Source organism: Phlebotomus papatasi, chromosome 3 (genome assembly GCF_024763615.1).
Source record: "Phlebotomus papatasi isolate M1 chromosome 3, Ppap_2.1, whole genome shotgun sequence".
Classification (NCBI taxonomy): Eukaryota; Metazoa; Arthropoda; class Insecta; order Diptera; family Psychodidae; genus Phlebotomus; species Phlebotomus papatasi.
In genome coordinates, this window is record NC_077224.1 from 21830813 (window position 1) to 21855863 (window position 25051).

General features: G+C 34.4%; 1 protein-coding gene across 4 annotated transcripts in view; it reads right to left on the minus strand.

Annotated features, from left to right (window-relative positions):
• Nucleotides 1–25051, minus strand: part of LOC129808233 (protein diaphanous) — a 30059-nt gene that overhangs the window by 2021 nt on the left and 2987 nt on the right. For 2 of the 4 annotated variants that reach the window (XM_055858044.1, XM_055858045.1), the window contains exons 2-4: nt 22036–22528; nt 13756–14884; nt 5091–6392 (exon numbers count right to left, since the gene is read on the minus strand). In XM_055858044.1, the coding sequence (XP_055714019.1) occupies nt 5097–6392; nt 13756–14884; nt 22036–22528 (2918 nt within the window). In that variant the 3' untranslated portion in view covers nt 5091–5096. Of the gene's footprint in view, nt 1–4864; nt 5023–5090; nt 6393–13755; nt 14885–22035; nt 22529–25051 lie in introns of those variants that run through there. The other 2 variants (XM_055858049.1, XM_055858048.1) reach the window with 2 other exon arrangements.

The following is a 25051-nucleotide window of genomic DNA, read 5'->3' on the forward strand; positions in this document are numbered from 1 at the left end:
TCAGGGAAACACATCAACTATCTCCAGAGCTTTCGGATCGGTCGCCAAAGCCTTTATCAGTGGCTGGAGCAAAAGGAGCCGTTTTTTATTCAGATTTCTGAATAAATTACAAATTTCTAACAAATCACTCAAGTCTTGCAATCCTTCCCTGAGGCTCGTTCAGGATTTTGGTCAGGATTATAAGAAAAAGAAGTAGAAGAAATAAAAGACCTAAAATTGTGCCAAGTATTAACAAAATTGTAAAAAAGACTAAAAATAGTGCCTCTGTTCTGTTCCCTCTTATAACCTGTTATAATCCTGACCAAAATCCTAAACGAGCCTCAGAGATGAATTACAAGACTTGACTGAGCTCTTAGAAAATTCAGTCGAGTTCCTTAAATTTGAACGACGACGGTTGAATTCAAAATGTAAAATTTGTGTTTATGTGATGAAAGTTTTTCGTGGAGTCTGAATTAGAACCATATTTCTCTGATGTTTCCTCAATATTATCGTATTATATTAACTTCCGCAACAAATTCCATTTATTTCACAATAAATTACATTGATATATTCTCCAAAGTTATTTTTTCTCAATTTAGGGAAAGTGCATTTCACATGAATTCCGTTACATTTTTGAAAATATTGTTCAAATTTGAGGAACTTTACTGTTTTTAACTTATTTAAAAATCTGAATAAAAAACGGCTCCTTCTTTTTGCTCCAGCCAATTATACGAAGGCTTGGAGACCGAGTCGAAAGCTCTGGAGATAGTTGATGTTTCCCTGAGTGATTCTTTCTTTCCGACGATTTCTGGATTTCCCTATTGTTGATGATCTTAAGCCCTAACTGTGTGAAAGTTTTGAATATATTACTGCCAAATATTATAGGCTGACTATTCTCGAGGATCATCTGGAGTCTAAATAGTGTTTCAAGGCTTTTACTGTAATTGATCCCTTGAATCCCTCAAATTGTGCTGCTAGTTATTTCCAAATCGGTCATATCATATCACATAGAAAGATCGAAAAAATCCCACATGATTAGAAAACGCAGAAAACGTTTAGCCGAGACACTTACCAGATAGCTGTAAGGACTACAGAATGTTCTACTGCGTCGCGAGTGAGGTTTTTCTCTACATTTTTTATCGCTATTGTAGTTTTTCATTTTAAGCCGAGAAATATCTTTTATATACAATGCAAAATACGAAAATTTACTGAATTCCGCTTCTACTTGTTTTGGTGTGCGTCTCAGCTTATCATTAAAGTCTAGTTTTTTCCCTTGTTTTTTTTTCATTTTTTTTATCAAATAGCATATCAGTGATAGTTAAACTATCACTATAATTCTATTTTTTACTTGAAAATCTCTTTCAAAATCGGATAGGAAAATTTATAAAACCCCCTTCTTTGTTAAGGACTTTGAAAAAACAAATATATTTTATCGATTTTATCCAAGGAACCTGTGCTCGGATACAATTTTTTACTGTTTTTTTTTAGAAAAAAATCTATTATAGCTCTATATTAAAAAAAGAAAAAAAAGATTTTCTTAAAAAAAAGATACTGCGCACGAATGAGATCCAATTAGAGATCATTAGCTTAATTCGTAAAAAAAAGTAAGTGGCAATTTTTTGTTAAGCAAAAGTGCTAAAATTTAGATCTTAAAATTCTATGTAAATATTTGATATATAAAAGCGCTCTCAAAAAATATTCTATTCTTTTCATATTGCAGTCTGTCATTTCACTTAATAATCACCCTTCATTGAAATTTTCCAATTTTCTATCATTTATTATTTCACAATCTGTAAAAAAAATTAACACTGGAAGAAATTTTTAGGGAAATCTTGTTTTCTTTAAGAGATCGATTATGTAAGTTTCTTAAAATCCCTTCAAAAATAATGCGTAAAAAATACGAATAAATATCTATTTTTCAACCTCTGAAAATTTGTCAAAATTATTTAAATATTTTTACAACTTTATAATCTTTTAAAGTTATTTTTAAGGTCACTTTAATTTTCAAGCCTGTGGAAGGCTGCCTTCCCAGTCCAATTTCCTAATTCAGGCACGTTCTCATTTCTCATAAGATTTCAAAATTTCTCTTTATTGACTTCAGGGAGCTCCGGCTTAACCCTTTAACTCTTTCGTCTCCTTTGGGACTCTGAGTACCCAAAGCAGCGTATGAATATTCAGTGAAAAACAATGTTTTTTTTACTTATTCAGAACTGATAAAAATCCTATTCTTGTGGATGATTACAAACTATAAGGATGTCCAAATCTAGGATATTTTTTGCAGGATCCCAATTAACTCCTGAGCTAAGATATTTTTGGTCAAAAATCGTGAATTTTCGATTTTCTGCTTCCTTGCAGATATTGTGACTTTTGATATTTCTAGACCCGAATAAGGAAAAACCTCTCGGGGTCACTAAGTATGATGACTAACAATTACAGATTGCATAAATTCGAAAAATAATTTTTTCTTAAATTTTCAAAAAAAATTGTTCAAACTTTATGGGTACTCTCGTCCCCAAAAATCTAGAGGTCAAATGTAAGGTTATCCCACCAATACCCGCCATTTGCTTTGTTACACCAACCTTGTAAGAAATTCCAAGCAGGAGCGATATTTTTGCCAATATGGCCGATAATTTTGACATTTGGCAGCGAGGGAGATTGCTTTCAAGGAAGTTTTTCCTATACAGAAGAAAAATATTTTGTAAAAATGTTCGTAAATGTTTGTGAATTCCTATGGGGCAGTCACAAAATGCTCGTGAATCGTATAACCCACAAACAAGTTCGTAAAAGTTTGTACTTTTTTCACAAATATTGTTCGTAACATGATCATTGACGAGCATTTTTTGTACTTTTACAAACATTTGTTCGTAAATGTTCGTAAACACACAAAAAATGTTCGTAAAATTTTGTCATTTGTTCGTAAATGTTTATTTTCCTGTCAAATATTTTACGAACATTTACGAACAAATTACAAAATTTTACGAACATTTTTTGTGTGTTTACGAACATTTACGAACAATTGTTTGTAAAAGTACAAAAAACGCTCGTCAAGTGATCATGTTACCAACAATGTTTGTGAAAAAAGTACAAACTTTTACAAACATGTTTGTGGGTTATACCATTTACGAGCATTTTGTAACTCTCCCATAGGAATTCACAAACATTTACGAGCATTTTTACAAAATATTTTTTTCTGTGTATTCTTCCAAATTTTGGTGAATTCTGATTGTCCAGGAAGTGTTTTTTTGGCTCTTGAGAAAGCTTAATGTGTCTACAATAACATCGTGTTGAAAGAAATGTGTTTTAAAGTGTTTTTATGTGAAATATTTTAAGGAATCTGTTGGCAAGCAGGAACTTGGTGTCTTCTTGACCACTTTCTGGACATCCCACAAGATACTGGTCTATAATTCTTCTTGTTTTAGTAATCAACCTTGTAAAGGAGTCATTTGACACGCAAAAATAATTCACAAAATTGATATTATTAGCTTTTGGAAATTTGAAGTTTGTCTCCTTTTCGTTCTTTTGGGGACGAGAGTACCCATGAGTTTTCCAGTTTCCCAGAGGCGGAGAAAATTCTTTCTCTACAAAAGTATCATATTTGACCACTAAGACTTACAATAAAGTGAGTTTTACTGAAATTCGTTCGCTGGATATGTTGTGGTCCGGAAAGAGTTAACGACGAGATACTTTTTACGGACTGAAAATCAACAATAAAATTAAACTGAGAAACATAATCAATGATCAGTCTTACATCTAACTTTGGAAAGTCCAACAGAGTTTGTTTCGGTGTATTTTGTGCTTCTATGAACAATAGGGACAAAAATAGCCCAAAATTTTAAGTATTTTTTCTGACAATACCAATGAATAATATTTTTCGCTTTAATGAAAAATATTGCGTATGAGTATTGTAGTTTTTATTGCCGAAAGGCTTTTGCTTAAAAAAAATTGGAAGTATCAAAAATAAATAAAATCAATTATGAATTTGAGAATTTAAAAAATCGCCATTTTTGACCTTAAATATTTACTATATAGCAAATAGCTAGAGACTTGCAAAAAATATTCTAGATTCCTTCAACCTTCTACTTTATAATTATGTACAGACATTAGAAAAAAATAACTTTAGGTAGTCAGGAAATATTATTTTCTTTATGGGACACCGGTGTTCCAATCGTCCATAAAGGGTTAAGACAGATTGAAAGAATTTGATACGAATTGCCTACTATTGGGAGCTTATTTATAAAATAATTTTCAAAAGCTGCTGTATGCAAATATTTTGCGGTAAATTTGAAATACATTTCTTATGAACCGTTGGCGCTGAATGAGTTTTGCATACATCACTGCGTTTCTGTAACTTATTCCAAAGATCTCTCCTGTCGGTATGCAATTTTTCTGTGTCACTGGAGTGAATTCCCGGGCTCTTTCTCGCTCCTGAGGAATTCGTTGAAAGCGGAACTCCGTGTATTTACCCATTTTCTCTTGCAAATGGTCTAAAGGAAAACACAGAATACAAAGGGATTTTTCTCTCTGAGTACAGAATCGATAAATTACGCAAATTTCTCATCACGAGTCTCTCAATTTTTTTCTGTACTCAGCGAGAAACTAAAAAAAAAACTGAATATGGGGGAAGTGGGGCACCTTTGAAATTGGGATTTTTCACCTATTTTTAAATACAATTGAGCCTTTTCGTGATATAATTTAGCTGCACAGATTGAGAAACTAAATTACATTATGATATGGCTCAGTTCCACTTAAAAATAGGAAAAAAATCCTAATTTCAAAGCTGCCCCACTTCCCTCTACGGTTTCTTCTAAAGGTAGAATTCAGCGCTAAGACGGCGATGGTCGCATTGGAAAAGTGGAATTCAAACCAAAAAAAAATGGAAATAAAATACGGTTCAAAACATTTTCTTTACGAATATTCTGCAAATAAAATAAATCCTGTAAAGCTGCTAATAAATGCATTGATTGATTTTTTTTCTCAAATGAGACCCTCAAAAATTATAAGATGGCACAGACTCCCCGAAATCTCTTAAGTAAAGGTGACAGCCTTCAGAGAAAAAGACGGACAAAACAAAACAAAAAAACATGGAATGGTTGGAATGAGAGGCATTGTACCTTGGATCACGACATGATATCATTGAGCATTTCCCTTGTAATGAGACTTCCGGGAGCCACACGTGTCCTCGATCGACTCCGACTGAGTTGAGCTCTCCTTTCAGCTCCAGCTGGCCGTGGACCACGTTTCCGCCTCTGATCGCGATTCCCAAAGGCCGATCCCGTCTGTAGGGCCTCCAGGAGACTATCCATGACACCCTCCTGAGTCTGAGGATTGTCAATATCCACCACAGCCTGCTGACGCATCTTCCGTTCTTGTGCATCCAGGGCAGCCTGTTCCCTTGCCTCCCGTTGCCTCCTGGCCTTTTCTTCCTCCTCCCGGATCCTAATGTTATCCGCATAGGCCTGCAGGAAGGCATCCTTGAAGGTTTTGATATCGGCAAAAAATTCCTCCATGGTATACTTGGCCGGATCAAATGTATAGTAATCAGCCAAATCCTTAAATAGCGCCTCCATGTGCACTTGCATCTTCCCCAAAACCTCCACAGTCTTTCGGCATTCTTGCGCAAATTGTCCCATAACCTCACTAAATTTATCATCATCACTCTGTGGCAATTTATTATTGGTCAAATCCGAATCGAGATTCTTCAGTGAGGCATTCATCTGACGCATTGTCTTCTGAATATTCTCCATGCTCACCCTACACGCCTTATCCACATGCGACAGATCCTTATCCAATGCCAGGGCCTCTGGGAATTTCTTCTCAACCACATCAACCACAAAATGCAACAATGTCTGTTTATTTTCGTAGTCTTTCGTGCTGCTCAATTTTGTGAGGAAACTCATCTCAAAGCCAAAAGCTTGTTCATTCTTCGTCCCAGAATTCATATAATTCCCCATTAGTAGGATCAATTCGAGTATCTTGGCAAATTTGGCACTCTCCTTCACCTCTTCACATGCCGCCGTCCCAGCCACAATGTCCGGCTTCACATCCTGCACCATATCGCTAAATTGCAGCCTAAAATTCAAACTGTGCAACCTCGGACTCAGTCGCTTAATCTCACCAATTGTCGCTGCAAAATCCTCCACTCCCGTTAACTCTTCCTTCTTGGCCTTGAGATCCTGCAGACGCTTCAGCTGATCCGGTGGTGGTAAGTACTGAATGAGTTGCTGAAGGATATTTGATGTGAGAATTGAGGTATCGCAGCGCAACAAGCAAAGCTTAATTTGATCATAGGAAAGATGCTTTAGAGAACCACCCAAGAGAATGGCAATATTCTGGGCAGATTTCCCATCCAATACCCTCAAATCAACCACATTCTTCTTTGTCGTCGGTGCTTTATCCATTGTGTCTTTGTCCATCTGTTGGAGAATAGAAAAGAAAAAAATATCCTTATCCTTACTGACCCAAAAATATTTTAAAATCGATAAATAAAATATTTTTGAATCAATTCACCAAAATTTCACTGAATAAATATAAAATTTCATGAAAATTTCCAAAATTTCATAACTTTCTTTGATGGGAATTGACAAGAACTTACGTAGAGGAGTCATTTTTGAATTAATACAAAAAATTTTCATTGAAGAAATACAAAATTTCACAATATTTCAGGAAAATTTCCAAAATTTCATCACTTTCTTTGATGGGAATGGACAAGAGCTTACGTAAAGAGTCATTTTTGAATTAATACAGAAAATTTTCAACGAAGAAATATAAAATTTCACAATATTTCAGGAAAATGTCCAAAATTTCATAACTTTCTTTGATGGGAATTGACAAGAACTTACGTAGAGGAGTCATTTTTGAATTACTACAGAAAATTTTCAGTGAAGAAATACAAAATTTCACAATATTTCAGGAAAATTTCCAAAATTTCATAACCTTCTTTGATGGGAATTGACAAGAACTTACGTAGAGGAGTCAGTTTTGAATTAATACAGAAAATTTTCATTGAAGAAATACAAAATTTCACAATATTTCAGGAAAATTTCAAAAATTTCATGACTTGCTTTGTCGAGGTTTTCATAGGGCATTATATAAAAATTCATTGTTAAGTCAATTACAAGAAATTTTCATTAAAGAAATATAAAATTTCGCAATATTTCAGGAAAATTTCAAAAATTTCATGACTTGCTTTGTCGAGGTTTTCATAGGGCATTATATAAAAATTCATTGTTAAGTCAATTACAAGAAAGTTTCATTAAAGAAATATAAAATTTCGCAATATTTCAGGAAAATTTCTAAACTTTCGTCAAAGAAAATAATTTAGAGTTACGTATGGAATTATTATTAAAAAAGTGATAGGGTCGGAGGAACGTCTGTTCGACAGGGAACCCCTATTGACACTTTTGTCAAAATGTTGAAAATTATTTAATGTATCTAGTAAAATATAAGTAATATAACGTTTTTTCTGTAATACACCTTTTACTATAAACACAGATGTTAAAATTTCATATCCCAAATGGTACAGAGTAGGGTGTCAATAGGTGCTGACACGAGTTCTTAAAGTGTCAATAGACGTTCCTCTCACCCTACTTTGCAAAATATAGAATTCTTTAAAAAAATCAATATGCAAAGAAATTAGGCAAATTTTCATTGAAACATTGCGCAGCATTTACAAAATTTCATAAAAATTGAATTCTAACAAAAACTTTCAATTTTTAGGATTCTGAAATGAAATTTTAAGAAGGAGTGGCAAAGCGTTCCAGACTTTGCGAATTGCTCGAACTTGTGACGTTGATGCTATCCCTCAAAAGTACTTTCGCATTATTTACCATTTACCGGTTCTCATCTGATTTGAACCGATTCATAAATCAATCAAAAGACCCTCTAAAGTTGTTTAAAAACTAATAATAAAATTGATTTTCGGATAAAAATTACTTATTGGTTCGTAACCGGTTCATTTTCGGTTCAAAACCGATTTGAACGGATTTATAAATCACTCAAAACATTGCCCAAAATAAATTAGGACTAATATAATTGAATTTTGAATAAAAATTAGTTATCGGTTATGAATCGGTTGAGAACCGACTGAAACCGGTCCAAAAAAGTATTTTCATTGTTTACGAAAAAACTTGGTTTTTTAAAGGTTACAGGGTTTATCAGAACTCAGTTTAGAGTATACATTTTTTGACAGTATAATCCGTTCTTAACGTTTTAATTTTCTTAAAAAACCATTACTTTAGGCTGACTCCTTTCTTTCTAGTTCAAAACTTAATTATTTTTAAATATTATGGTAATAATCAAAATCATTGATAAAATATTTCAACTTCACAAATCTAGAAAAAAGGGGTGGAACAGCGTCCCAGACTTTGCGAAATGCCCGAACTCGTAACTTAGATGTTATCCCCGAAAAGTACTTTCGCATCATTTACCGATTAGGCAAGATGTGATAATTCGCAATCATGTCTATTTTGGAATTTTGAGATTTTCTTACTGTTTCAGATGGTCAAAGAGCAAAAGAAAACCATGAAGAAGTACAAGACTTTACATTCGAAAGTGCTTCTTCGTTGTTTTATTTTCCTTTTTCCATCTAAAACTGTTAGGAAATCTCACAATTCCAAATTAAACATGATTCCAAATTACTTTATCTTACCCTGCCGATTTAAACCGATTTGTAAATCACTCTAAAAATCCCACAAAATAATTTTAAGAGTAATAAAAATAATTTTCGGAAAAAATACTTTTTGGTTCATAACCGGTTCACAACCGATTTGAACCGATTTATAAATCACTCAAAACATTGCCCAAAATAACTTAGAACTAATAATAATTGAATTTTGAATAATAATGGCAAAAACTAAACGTACAGTAAAATAAATAAATAAAATAAATAAAAAGTAAATTAAAAATGAGCAATAAAATATCTAAGAAATTATGGTCAGTGAAAATCTTAAATCTTTACAAAAATTGGTCTAATTTATAAATTTAACATTTAAAATTGTTGCAGATAGAATTAAAAGCTCGTTATTTTCCCTTTGCCAAAATTTGGACGATAATATCACTGTTTCCAATTTTTTTTGTTAATGCTCAATTTTAATTTTTTTACTGCTCATTTATACAATGCCAATGAAAACTAGTTATCAGTTATGAATCGGTTGAAAACCGACTGAAACTGGTTCAAAAAAGTGTTTGAGGAAAAAAAATCATCTGGATCCGGAGACAACAAAGTGGCCTCAGTTGGGGTCACCACAAATTAATTTTCGGACAAAAATTACTTATCAGTTATGAACCGGTTCATTACTGGTTCAAAACCGATTGGAACCGGTTCAGTTTTGTCGGAAATTCCAAGACCTTTCCAACGAGCACAAAAATGAGCCCATTCACCTGATAAATGCGCTCTGTAATGTCTTTTTAACTTTTGAGCTTGAAAATCTGTCATTAGAAATGATTCAATGGGATTTACGTACATAATCAAATGGCCTGGGTAATCTCTAAAGCATATCCAAAAATTAAAAAAAAAATCGCACGACGCGTTTTCGAGCAATCCCAAAAAACATGATTTTGGAGGGGAAGGGGATGGGTGGGGGGAAAATGAGGGGCATGTTAACGATCCTTGGGTCGACTTATGGGGGGGTCCCCGAAGGCCCCGAGTCTCTATCTCTAACCGTTTGGCCTCTAGAGCTGGCGACAGTCGGACGGACAGACGGACAAACAGCGTGACAACAAATCTTCGCATTTCAAATGATTTCTGAGAAATGTCATTACGCTGTTTGTTCGTCTGTCCGTCCGACTGTCGCCAGCTCTAGAGGCCAAACGGTTAGAGATAGCGACTTGGAACCTAAGGGGGACCCCCCCATAAGTCGACCCAAGGATCGTTAACATGCCCCTCATTTTCTCGATTGCTCGAAAACGCGTCGTGTGATTTTTGGAAATGTTTTAGAGATTACCCAGGTGGACAATTGACCATGTGTGAAAATACCGTTGAACCATTCCTAATACAGTCAATACGGTAGACCAAGCGCCAGGCCAGTTGGCATTTTTATATGGAGCTATTTGAAGCCAATTCCTAAATTGATCTCGGACTCAGCTCACAGTGCTCCGAGGAAATTATTTATTTAAACAAAAATTTAGTATATTTATCCCTTCATACGGAAAGGTATCTTATAAAACGGAAAATTTTCTCACTTTATAAGTATTTAGCATAACGGTAGCGAGTGCAAAAAAATTCCCATATAAATTTAAATCGAAGTATGAGAAAGTGGCTTCAAATTTCAGGCAACTTTCCAGGGGGTTGCGGTAGACTCTCGGTCAATCCGTTCTTTTTCACGTTCACGTTCAATTTTGAAGCAAATTTGCTCTCAAATTCGCTTCAAGCTTCTTATTTTATCGTGATTCTTTATAAATAAGCACTTTATGTGGAATTTACAATAACTTTGACGTCCAAATCTTTCGATAATTCTAATGACATTTTGCTCCATATGCCCAATTGACAGAGAGTCTACTGTAACGTTTTTTTCAAGGTCAAAGGTTAAAAAAGGTTCTAGAGAACGCATTTATCAAGCGAATGGGGTCATATTTTGGGCTCGTTGGAAAGGTCTTGGAATTTCCGACAAAACTGAACCAGTTCCAGTCGCTTTTGAACCTAATAACTAATTTTTATTCAAAATTCAATTTTATATTAGTTCTAAGTTATTTTGGGCAATGTTTTGAGTGATTCATTCAAATCGGTTGTGAATCGGAAATGAACCGGTTATGAATCAAAATCAATTTGTGGTGACCCTAACTGAGGCCACTTTGTTGTCTCCGGATCCAGATGATTTTTTTTTCGTCTAATACTTTTTTGAACCAGTTTCAGTCGGTTTTCAATCGATTCATAACCGATAACTAACTTTTATTGGCATTGCATAAATGATCAGTGATAACTCCGTGGTGGTCGAGTGGATTTTTCAGCCGATACGAATGAACACTCACTTTTGGGGAAGGATATTTGACTTTATTTACAGACTTACTTTTCTTGAGATGTTGTCTCTCAAAAGGTTCAGCTACAAGTGATCTTCTCACTCTTTTACTAACACTAACTCCCTCTATGTACAATAATTATAAACTTAGTACATGTTTTAGTACAATAGCAGTTATCGTCACTTTACTAATTTCAATACACGACAAACAGTAAAAAGTTAAAATTGATCAGTAACAAAAAAAATTGAAACAGCGATATTATCGTCCAAATTTTGACAAAGGGAAAATAAAGGGCTTTTAGTTCTATCTGCAACAATTTTAAATGTTAAATTTATAAATTAGATCCATTTTTGTAAAGATTTGAGATTTTAACTGACCATTATGAGATATCTTACTGCTCATTTTTAATTTTTTACTGCCCATTTTGAATTTTTTACTGCTCGTTCAGTTTTTGCCATTTTTATTCAAAATTAAATTATATTTGTCCTAAGTTATTTTGGGCAATGTTTTGAGTGATTTATAAATCGGTTCAAATCGGTTGTGAACCGGAAATGAACCGTTTGCGAACCAATAAGTAATTTTTCTCTGAAAATAATTTTTATTACTCTTAAAATTATTTTGTGGGATTTTTAGAGTGATTTACAAATCGGTTTAAATCGGCAGGGTATAAGATAAGGTAATTTGGAATCATGTTTAATTTGGAATTGTGAGATTTCCTAACAGTTTTAGATGGAAAAAGGAAAATAAAACAACGAAGAAGCACTTTCGAATGTAAAGTCTTGTACTTCTTCATAGTTTTCTTTTGCTCTTTGACCATCTGAAACAGTGAGAAAACCTCAAAATTCCAAAACAAACATGAATTGGAATTACCCCATCTTGCCCTAATCGGTAAATAATGCGAAAGTATTTTTCGGGGATAACATCTAAGTCACGAGTTCGAGCATTTCGCAAAGCCTGAGACGCTTTTTCACTCCATTTTTTTTTTCTAAATTGCGACTTTTAAGTTTTGTGAAGTCGAAATACATTTTATTAGTGCTTTTAATTATTACCATAATTTTTAAAAGTAGTTACGTTTTGAACTAGAAAACAGAGGGAGTGACCTTAGTAATGGTTATTTAAGAGAATTCAAAAATTAAGAACGGATTAGGGTAAAGGCTCATAATTTTGTGCAGTCTGCTTATAAGCATCGATGTTCCAAGTTTGAAGTGCGATATTTTCAATACTAACTGACTTTTTTTGTTACTCTCTTTTCACAAAGATTGTTTAGAAATTTGGCAAGAGTTTATTGTCTTTGTTTTTATTATAATTAGTCTTAATACGTTTAAAAATGAATTGATATGTAGAGGTGAATTTGACTATTATTTTGGACATCTTGGCTGTAAATTTGGACAGTTAATCCGCCTAAACAGGATGCCCATTGTTCTTCATTTCATGAACCAATCTTACCAAGTCCTCTTCCTGTTCATGTTAGGGAAACGCAGAATGTCACAAGAAGCCTGGAAACTTTTCATATCGTTCATTAAAGTGAGTTAACTTCGGTACTCCAAGTACACGCGGATTCGCTCATTCCCTGACCTTTCCGGGAGCCTTTCAAGGATTTTCTCGCTACATCTCTTTCATAGACATGATGCTCCTTTCTTTCTCCAGGCATTTGTCCAACATAGTCATCACAAAAGCTAAAACTTCACGAATTTTCGTGAGAAAAACGCCTGTCTAAAATAAGGAGTATCACCTCACTGGTGAATTTCATAAAAAATGTCCCATTTTTCTCACGAAAAATCTAATTCACAAGGCAAATCTCATTTCAGGTCAAATGTACAAATCACCATTAACGTGAATCAACACAATATTCAATGAATATTTAATAATAATTACTCAAAAAAAGCGAAGAAATATTGTTAGTACTTCATCACAGCTAAATAAGACTGAAAACACGAAGTTCTGTCATATTTCTCGTAAGCAATTGCTCACACTGAATTTTTGAACAAAGCAATTTTAACTCAAATCATATTCAAAATTTAACGTATTTAGTGTTAAAATCTTCCAAAAAGAACAAATATTTAGATATAATTCATTATTCATCAAATATTGGAATAAAAATCCATCATTTTAATCAATTTATTTTTAGTGTCCAATTTTATCCTCAAAGTGTCCAAAATAAGAAACTGGACAAAATTATGAGCCTTTCCCCTATAATACTGTTAAAAAATTTATTCTCAAAACTGAGTTCTGATGAACCCTGTAACCTTTAGAAAATCAAGTTTTTTCAAAAACAATGATTTTTTTTTTGTAAAAATAACGACTTATGGGAGGGTCACCGAAATCCGTAATTCCATATCTCGCACCGTTTGTCTTCTAGGTCGCTATTTATCATAAAAAATTTCTATTTGAAAATTCTGTAAAAGTATGCTTAGGGAGTTTAGAATAGAATAATGTGGATAAAATTCAAAATCTATTAGTTATATTGCTTCCTGACTCAAGTCACCACAAACTTTGAGAAGTGCTGATCATATCAACTGTGATCATATGATCGTGCTTAAGTTGAGAAAAAGTCTCAAAGATCAACTCTAAAAATATCACAGATTTCAGTTGCAATATTTTTTCAAGGACCATTTAGAGGTGATAATTGATATTTCCGCCAACAAAAAAAAATCTTCAAAAATAGTAAATTAATAAATAGAAGACACTTGGTAAATCTCAATTCAATACAATTCCAAAGATCACTTTAGTAGAGTGGAGCTTTGGAGGGAAAAAAATCAAGATCATTGAGGAAAAAAATAAAAAAATATGATCTTTGTGAGTAATATCAAATGTCTGACTTACCTTCTTGACGGGCTTTGAGGTGAATTTGCTGGAGAGTCCCAAGAAGATATCTTCTGACGCCAATCTGTCTTCCTTGCACTTCACCCAGAAGGCCTTTTCGGACATTTTGGCGGGAGTGATGACCTGCCAATTGGCCCTTTTGATGGGTCCATCGACGTCCCATTTCTTCTTGGGCTTGAGGCCATGCGGCAGCACGAGAACCTTCGCGGGTGGCGGAAACCCGATGCCGCCCATGGGAGGCGGTGGAGGACCCATTCCAGGTGGTGGCGGCGGTGGTGGAGGCCCCATACCGGGCGGCGGAGGCGGCGGAGGAGGACCTCCGCCACGTGGAGCACCCGGAGGCGGTGGTGGCGGCGGAGGTGCCCCCGGCTGCAGCTTCTGCATCGGCGGCGGCGGAGGTGGTGGTATTTTGATATCCGGCAATTTACTCTGCACCACTGGCACCACTCCCGATTCCTCATATGACTTTATCTTCTCCATGAGCGTCGCCGCATGTGCTTCCGCCTCCTGCTTAGCCGTCTCAAGTGCCTCAATCTTCTTCTCATACTCCTCATTCCTCCGTTGATCCTTCTGCTTGGACTTCTCCACCTGATCATCCAGCAACATATCCACATTTATGTGAAAGTCCCGCGAATTGAAATTGGGATCACAGCCATTCTTGAAGAAAACTATCTGGGATACGCATTCCTCAATCAACTGAAAATACGCCGGCCGATACTCATGGTCATCGCGAATGAACAGCAAATGCTGCAGAATGGACAGAAAATAGGGTTCTGCCGATGTATCCGACACGATATTCTTCACAAGTTCATAACAATCATTCATATCATCCAACTCTAGTCGAACATTGTCAAAGCGCTGACTGAACTCCTCAGAATCATCCTCACGGGCATCATTGAAGATCTTGTAGTGCTTCTTCAAACTGTCCATATTGCTATTCTCGACAATGTCCGCGAGCAATTCCATCCTCTCATACAGTCCCGTTCGCATGATCTCACACCGAAGATGCAGGCGAAAATTGAGGTCCGGAGAATTGAGGATGGTGTTGAAGAACATGAGACACAGATAGCACAATTCCCGCTTTGTATCATTGGCATCGTGCTCAACAAATATGCCTTCCACAATACATCTGAAAGCCAAAGTTACTGAGTACCACAATACTCCAAGAACCCAAAGGAATTTCTTCAGAATTTCACCGAGTTTTTGGCAAAAACCATTAAACATTAACTGTGACATCCTTTTTGGTTATTTTTGGGGAATTTATCATTCATCATTCACGAGAAATTTATTTAAATATTCCAAGAGAATGGCCCAAGACGACGGAAATTTAAGTTAGAAAATAAGTACTTTTTTTGTTACTTTGCCTACTGTGATTTTTTTTTAGAGATAAAAAGGATGTCAAGGCGTCCCAGGCATTTCGCATCATTTATCGTTTGCCGGTTCTCAACCGATTCAAACTGATTCATAAATCAGTTAAAATATTCCACAAAAATAGTTTAAATACTAAAAAAAATGATTTCCGGACAAAAATTGCTTTATCGGTTCATAACCGGTTCATTATCGGTTCACAACCGATTTGAATGGATTTATAAATCACTCAAAACATTGCCCAAAATAATTTAGGATTAATATAATGGAGTTTCGAATAAAAAACCAGTGATGAGCTCAGATAAGTTTATGGTAGCTGAGATTCTTTACAGGCGACCTCGAAATAGGGATCTGCGCACGGAGTGCGCGCATTTATGCACGCTGCGCGCAAGCTGATTTTTACGACGCAGCGCGCAGCATTTATCTTTTACGTTTTTTTTCATATTGAGATGAATAATAATAATAATTATTAATATTATTATTAATTTAATAAATTATTTTTTAAATCAGTCCAACTCGCGCCCCGATAGCGATAAGTGGTTGAAAATGATGATGATGATGAAATCAATTCTATAGCGGATAAGAAGAGATTTATCATATATTTCATTTATTTAAAAAAAAAATCCTGCTACTAAACCCCAATATCTATCTATAATAGGACTGAATTTAGAAGAAAAGTTCATTAATTTTAGAAAAATGGATTTGATTTTAGAAAATTTTAAGATTGAAATTTATGTCGACAGTTTTTATAAATAAATATGGGAGACCGGAGATGTTAGGAACAGGGGAGTTTAAGACACGGTTGATTTTTCTTTAATTATTAAAATAATTGGAACTAATGCACTACGCAATCATGGGCAGCATTTAGATCTATCTTGATAAAAATAATGGATATACTCAGTTTTATTGCTTGGATTCTATAAACAATTCTTTAAAAATTGATCAAAATAGTAGGTTCTGATATTGCAGTTTTCCTCTTTGTGTTTTATACTAACTATAAATGAACAAAATTTTGTTATCTCATTAGCTTACAAAGTATTTTTGGAAAATATTTTGAAAAGAAGTTATAAAGATTATGCTCTATTTTTTAACATTTTAAATAACAAAAATACACGTGGGGATGTTTGGTCACTTCATTTTCTGTGAAATCTTAGCTGGAGCCAAGGGTGAAGCGTAAACCCTTTGACTGTCAAAGTAAGAGCGACAACGATATGCTTTTGCAATTTTAATGGGATAATTTTATTAATAGAATACCTTATTTTAGAAATTTTTAGATTAATTTGAAAAATTTTCCGGAAAGAACCAGAAAACGTGGAACAGTAGAAATTGTGCACAAATCACGCACTACCTCAGCACAAACCGTGTAAAGTCTTATAAATCTTCTTCTCCTTTAATATGAAACAGTTAAAATTGTGCACTAAAACTGTATAGCTTCTGCTTAAAAAAATCTAAGTTGTGTGCAAAACTTACATAACCTTATTATAAAATAATTAAGATAGTGAATAATACTTGCACAGCTTAAGCATAAAATGGTAAAGATTTTGCTAAAATACACTGCTCAAGCAGAGACTGTTTAACTAGCCGTTTCATACTTCAGCAAAATGATTATTTAATCTTATATGCTTAAGAATTGAAAGTTTTATGCACAATTTAACCGTTTTCTGTTTAAGCTGAGCGAATTTTATACATAACATTGTCTAAGTTCAGTATTTTTCGTACCTCTACGGACGATAGGGACAAAAATAGCTGAAAAATTTAAGAAATTTTTCTGACAAAACTAATGAATATTAGTTTTCACTTTAATGAAAAATATTACGTATAAGTAGTTGTACTTTCTAATGCTAAGCAATTTTGCTTTTTAAGTAAAATTTTCGCTGGTATTTTACAAAGTTTTGAATTATAGTTGTCTTATTTCTAAAAATTGTCCAAATTACATGAAGATAGTATGTGCATTTGGAAAACATTCGAGAAATAATCTAGCCACCTATTAAACATTTTATGTTATTATTATAGACAAAAAATGAACATATTTTTGGACATTCTTATATAGTTTTATAAGAATGTGTTGGCCTTAGATATTGTAAATGCAACGTATACTTATACTTTCTTGATATTTTCAACGATTTCAAAAGATTTTTTTTTAAACAAATACACAAAATAACGTAATATACATAATTTAAATAGGGCTATTTAACCAATATATAGTTTTTTTTCGTAAAAGCAAATTAAATACTTCCTTAGTTCCGAAAAAAGTCGTACGTTCCAGATATAATTCAGATTGTGGGACAATATTAAGGAAAATGTTTTGCGCAATATGAATATCTTTTTTGTATCAAATTATTCCTTAATGTGAAGGGCGATTTATACATAAGGTATAAACGAATACCAGTAACAAAAAATATTCCGTGAAACCATTTCTTAATACCTAATTTTTCCCCAAACGTGCCACTTTTTTCGGAACAAGATATACTGTGTAAATAAGGACGAATCCACAGAGAAACTAAACGCTTTTTCTGGAAACCGGGAACTGAAGCCTTTTTGTTGAATGGTATTACCTTCTTCAGTCTCAAATAAAATGTTTTTCGCGTAAAAAAGTTTGCGCGCAAAATTAGAGCTTGCGCGCAAGAAAAGAAATTGCGCGCAAGCAGTGAATCTTGCGCGCAAAAGTCGAAAAATTTTCAATCCTTCAATTTGCAAACCCTCACTCACTCCTGCGCGCAGCGCGCAAGATTACTCCGTGCGCAGATCCCTATACCATAGGGGCTGAGTTATTGAGAAAACAAAAATTAAGGGTATTCTAAAATGGCGGCAAAATAGGTGGGGGGTGCATCTGACATGCCCTACTTCTAGCCATCCATCGACATTTAACCTTTGCCGAAAACCGCTTGTCGATATCTCTCTCCGTTCTCTCTCCAGAAGTGCTTATACGACGGACGAACGGGACGTACGTCCACGAAAATCGTTTTTTAGCACACATGATTTTCGTGATCTATGAGTGTCAAGACGTGTAAATCCAAAATTTGGGCCAGATCTGACGTGGTCGGATTTCACCTAGGACTAGGACCACAAAAGCTGAGATTGTAAAAAATCTCAGCTAAAAATTTATATTCTTATGACATTAAATAAACATTATTATCTATCTATCTATCTAAAAATAAGGGCGTTTTGGAAAGCTCTCGTGAAATGCCACATCCTTTTCTAACATCGAAAGTTCGTAAAACCGCCGCCAGGGGCGCAATTATAAAAAAAATAAAATTTTTGAATTTTCTAAGTTAAATAATTCAAAAACTCTATTGTGCATCGGGCTCAAATTAGGTGTGATTACTTTTCTAATCACACCTATTGTAATCCTCGGATTTTCTCAAAGTGCTCAGATCGAGCTGAAATTCACAGGGTATATGTTTTGAACATCTCTGATGTCGAAAATCATAAGCCGGCAATTTCGGACCCGGCCGTCCGTAGTACGCAATATCCCTGGTTTGGAAAGAGATATCTTCATAATTTTTTTTTAATATATCTACTCGCGCGTACGACGATTTCTGTGCTATCAGGTTTTTTTAAAATCGGTTCTAAATCGGTTAATAATCACATTTTGTAGTTTATCTCGAAATCTCAGTACAGTAGACTCTCGCTAATTCGGATCTTTTAAGATCGAGCTACTTTTTAATTCGGGCAGCAGTTACATTTGGAAAAAGTTTGTTGTAATTTTTCAATTTTGATTATGTATAGAATTTCCGTTCTATAAGACCTCTTAAAAATAAGAGACAAAAGACGGTTGGATTTTGAACATGCATGGAGGGAGAGAGAAAGAGGAAAAAGTGGTGAATGAGATCAGCTGGAAAGAAAGTAGGGGAATAAGGGGAACGAGTATGGGAGTTACGTAAGAGACTTGATTTTGCAAAGAGACGTGAGGAGAAAAGTTATTAGTTTATTTAGTGAATTTTTTTATACAAATATTAAATTAAAATTACTTAAAACTACGGTGACGTAGAGTTAAACTGTGTTCAGACTTTATCAGAGGAGAATACCAGTGGAAATAAAAGTGGTGAAGGTGAAAATTGTGTTTTTCTGCTGTGGTGCACTTGGTGAAGGGCATTTGGCGGTCATCGAGGAAAATTCTTCTGGAAAAGCCAGCCGCCTACGTTCCGGATCACTTGAATACATTTACTAAAGGAATATATATTTCCAGGTAAACTGGGCAGGAAGAAGAGGGTATTAAATATCACAGAATCCTATCACAGAGAGTTTATTGTTTACCGCAGGTACGTGAATATCACAAACGGTAGAAGGAAGCCCAAGAAACACACAGTCCCTGACAGATTTATAACACCACAATATATTTATAGGTAATTCTCCACAGATTATGATTATCAAATGAATCAAATATGCTCAAATTTGGCATGGTTTGTCTTAGTTTTGATGTGATTTTGCATTATTAAGGGATTTTCATGCAATTTACGATATACAGTGGCGGTCAAAATAATAGAATCACTATGAAAAGCTTATATTTTTTATCCTTTGTATTTTTTATCCCAATTTGATGATATAATTCTGAAGTAGGAATTTTAAAATGATTAGAATCGTGGAGTAAGGGTTGTTTTGGCCGCGAGAGGTCTCTATTTTACACAGAATACGTGAATAGTGAAATTCAGTTCAGCCAAAAAGATTGGAAAACTGTCATTTATGGTTTCTAAATATGGTTTTATTTAAACTTATTCGATTTATAGACCACATTCTTTAATTTAAATGAAAGTGGTCCTATCGTGTTGTTCAAACCATATTTCACTATTGATGTATTCTTGAAAAATAGAAACCTCTAGCGGCCAAAATAATACTTATTTGACGTAAGATAATTATTTGAACATTTCTATATTAAAATTACTTCAACGAATTGGAATAAACAAAAATGCTGAAATTAAAATAGTGGTCTCTGCGGAGTTTATTCTATTATTTTGGCCGCCACTGTATATAAGTGTTTAAACTCAATAATATTAGCAAATTTTCTTAAAATTGAAATCTTTAAACTGCAATATCTCGAGAACTACTCGACCAATGTCCTGTTTTTTTTTGAAATCGGTCTAAATTTTTTTGAGCTACTATATAAACATAAAATTTTCAAAATCACATACAGTAGACTGTTTCAAATTCGGGCACTTTGGACCGAAATGTCACCCGAATTAGATAGAAATTCGGGCGACCAACTTTTTGAAATGCAACGATTTTAATTCATCTGCATACACATAGCGTCAGGCGGGAAAAAAAGCAGTAAAAGCGGCGTTGAACAGGCTTTTCCTATATATATAGCACACGCTCTCTTTCTACATAGTGAGTCCATATTCGAAGATTTGTAAGGTGACATACACAATTCGCGATTCGCGAGGCGCGATTTCTTCGCGGGTTTTCGCGGGGCGCGAATTTTTTCGCAGATTTCCACGGGGACTGATTTTTTACGGATTTTCGCAGATCGCGAATTATTCGCGAATTTTTACGGGGCGTGAATTTTTTCACGGATTTTTGCGGAGCATGAATTTTTTCGAGGATTTTTGCATGTCGAACATTTTCACGGATTTTCATGTGGCTCGAATTTGTCCGCTGATTTTCGCAGGCCACGAATTTTTTCGCTGATTTTCTCGGTTCACGTTTTTCGCGGATTTTCGCGGGACGCGATTTCTTAACCGGATTTTCACAAGGCGGGAATTTTTTTGCTGATTTTTGCTGATTTTTATGGTTCGCGGATTTTCGTGGAGCGCGTATTTTCTCGCGAGGTGCATATTTTTTCGTGTATTTTCATGGGGCCTGATTTTTTGCGGATTTTTGGAGATCGCGAATTTTCGCGGATTTTTACGGGGCGCGATTTTTTTCACGGATTTTTGCGGAGTGCGATTTTTTTCGAGGATTTTCGTATGTCGCAAATTTTTTACGGATTTTCATGAGGCTCGAATTTTTTCTAAGAGCACGAATTTTTCCTCTGATTTTCTCGGCTAAAGTTTTTTTCGCGGATTTTCGCAGGATGCGAAATTTTTCGCTTATTTTCACGGTTCGGGATTTTTTTGCGGATTTTCGTGGGGCGCGTATTTTTTCGCGAAGTGCATATTTCTTCGCATATTTTCACGGGGCCTGATTTTTTGCGGATTTTCGGAGAAGTTTTAGGCGGACGCGAATTTTTTCGTTGATTTTCTCGGCTCATGATTTTTTCGAGGATTTTCGCAGGTCTCCGATTTTTCTTGCGGATTTGATATTTTGGTTTAAATACAAAATTTGTATAATTTCACAAATTTGATTCAAGATAACCGAATGGAGTCTCCTTAAATCGAATTTGCATGAATTCCGAGTTAGCTCACATTAAGAATCTCACCTACAATAAGCTAATCTAGGCTTATCACTAGCTTTTATTTATTGAATTAATTTTCTAACTCAATCATTCAAGTATGGTTTTTTAGAGATAAAATTTGTAATAAAAATGCAGGCCATTGCAGTATAAATTAATTAGTTATCGAGCTTATTAAGTTAAAAGAAAAAAATGTGCAAGAATTTCCAGAACGTGGTGATACTAGTTTTCTCAATTCAATTGCATAATGAAAATTCACAGCAAGAAAACCGAATGATTTTTTTTCAAAACTCCTCCTCAAATATCATTTTTTGGCACGTTCTCTTGGTCAAAAAAAAAAAAAACATTTTTTTTACGCAACTCCTTGAGCCATCCAAAAGTGTCTGAATTTGCAAAAAGTGATATCACAGCTAAATATTTGTGCATATGATTATTTCTGGGTGTGATTTCTGCATTGAGCTTGATTAGATAAAATGTTTATAAATGTCGCGCGGGCGGAGAGTGAAAGCAAAAGAAAAAATGGTCAATTTATGAGCGATCATTGACACAGAAAAAGAAACATCTTCCCCTCTATTTTATCTTACCTGAATCGTTCTCCCGTCTTGTCCACAGTTGCAGCAGCATTTGTGATCGCTCTCAGAACTTTGTCGTAGCCATTTCTCTCGGGAATCAAACAGAGACCAGCGAGAAGTTTGAGGGCTTCGCACATTGTATGTGGTTTCCGGGGATCGAGACATTGGGCCAGAAGCAACACTGCTGCATGCTGCTGTGGCCCAATGATAGCATTGAGGCCCCATGTATTATTGAGGATGGCTTTGAGGCATCGAATGCACTCATATTCTGTCTTTTCGAACCACTTTTGAGGCTTAAAGTCTCGCCAGAGGCTCACAAGCTCATCAATCCCCTCCTCCCCGAACTCTTTAATCCAACTAATGGGATTACTTGTTAGTGCTACCCTCAAATTCTCCACACATGCATGAATTTTGTGAAAGGGATGCTCACGATCGCGTAAGTACTCAATGTAGTCCCTTGGCTTTTCAAAACGTGAATGCGTTCGATTCTCCGTTGAGGCTTTGCCTAAAGAAATTTTTGATTTTTCCAAAATTTACTTCTTAAAAGGATTATTTTACTAATTACTTTATTTTTCTTTATTGCGGACATTAGAAATGACAAATTTTATTTCATTTAAATGCCCCTTGTTTCCTTTTAAATTGTTGACAAAAGCATTGTTGACACCGTCAACAATGAGTAAACAATGCGGCGATCAAAAGATTGATAAAAGTGACGAACAATGTTAGAATTTTATCTCACATTTGTTAACAATCTAAATTACACGCAATGTTGCTTGCTGATAAATTCCATTTTATTTGTATTTCGTTGCTAGAAAAAAAGAATTGATAAGAAAACTCAAGTTCGGACACAGTTAATAGCCGATAGCAAAGTCTTTTGCTTAAAACAAAGAAAACTAAATGGTAGGATAAGATTTACATCTTCTTCAGACAATAATAATACAACAGTTGCGCCTAAAAATATCTAATTTAGGGTAAGTATGCCAAATTTCGGCATATTTGCATGCAAGCGCCAAAGTCTCAAGTTTGAAATGTAATATTTTTTTTGACCCTTGTAGACAGTCTATCGTCTTTATTTTCTCTAAATTAATTCTCAATACATTCCAAAAATTAATAAAAATGTTGACATAACATTGGTAGCCTATTTCGGTCACTTTTCATTTTCATAGTTTCTTGCCCTTCCGGAATTCTTCGAATGTCTTTTTCAGATCATCTTATTCGTGTAAGCGACATTTTTTGTTATTTTTTGCATTGTATTATTTCTAGAGTATGCAATAACTAAAAATTTATTGAAATTTGAGGAACAAAAAATGTAGCCGAAATTGCAAGCTGGCCGGAATTTGACACACTTACCCTACAAATATTATTTGATAAAGAAATAAGAATAATGTGCACCGTTTGAACCAGATCATTTGAAAAATCATTCTGATTCATTTATTTTACAATTAGCACATTGCTTTTGTTGTGTTTTGGGAAATTTCAATTGACATGAAGCAGAAGTAAACAACACACAATAATATTTGTTTGTTTTTTTCGCAAACTATTTACTTTATAGCTTTGGTTTGGATATGAGGTGCTATATTTAAGATCTTGGTTTTGGCAATTGAAATACAGTAGACTCTCACTCAATCGACTCTTTTTCAATCGGTCGAAAGGTCTTGTTGATAATTTTCACGTTTAATTATGAAGGTAATTCGCTCAAATTTGCTGTAGTTCTTCCTATTTTATCGTGATTCTTTATAATTGAGCGTTTTTGTGGTATTTACGAAGGCTTTGACGCCCAAATCTATCGATAAACCGGATGACATTTTGCCCCAAATGCTCAATTGAGAGAGAGAGTCTAGTGTAGCCATAATTATTGACTTCATATCAACTAAAGAGATTTTATAAAAGAGAACAGTTTTGGAAAATCGAGATTTTGAAAAATAATGGCTTAGAAATAGGCAATAAAGAAGAATGGTTATAATCAAACATTTCCAATCTATATCTTTCCTCAAAATTATCTCAATTTAAAGGTTTAAAAAGCTCCTTCCGGGCAGCTTTGAATTCTTAAAGGATTTTGCTTATGTCAATTTAAGCTCCGTTATTTTCAAATTTGTAACACATTGCCTTAAAAATCTTAAGAAATTTCGCACTCTAAAATTAAAGATCTTTGTCCCAAAATCCAATCAGAATTTTAACTACTATCTAAAAAGATACTTCTTTATCTTCAAAATTCAAAGATTGTGTCCATTTTGTTTGAGGTATGTTTCAAGATTTATCAAGGTTAAAAACAAATATCATGAAAGAAAAATGATTTTTGCAAACTGAAAGAACATGTCAAAAGCTATTCTTAGTTAAATTTTCAAAGTGATTTCTCAAAAATTTTGTAACTCAATTTTGCTTTCGTGGTTCCATTTTCATGATATGGAAACGTCATTTTTTGGCTTTCTGTCCTCTTAATGATTTATCTTAGAAGAAAATATTTTCTTAAATGCCTTACAGCGTGATGTAACTTTATTTTCGTATCTTATGCAGTAGACTCTCGCTCAATCGGATTTTTTTCAATCGGGCGAAAAATTTTATTGACAATTTTCACGTTTAATTATGAAGCTAATTTGCTCAAATTCGCTGTAGTTCTTCCTATTTTATCGTGATTCTTTATAATTGAGTGCTTTTTGTGGAATTTACAATGACTTTGACGCCCAAACCTATCCATAATTTGGATAACATTGTGCCCCATATGCCCGATTAAGAGAGAGTCTACTGTAATAAGATGTCAAATTTTGGATTATAAGAATTTGGTATGGAAGATTAAGTTTTATGTGGTGAATTTATTTGAACAAGACTGCCGTGAAAACTATGAATATCATTTAATTTTCGCGCTAATTTTTTCTCTTTAGATAGAAGAAGGCGCGAAGAAAAAACTGAAGAAAAGTGAAGAATGTCTAGTGAAAATGTTTATTCTGAGTAGTGATTCTTGAGATCTAGAAATCAAAATCGAAAGATGAATTTAGACTGTTCCAGATGTGTCAATTCTTCTACAGAAGAG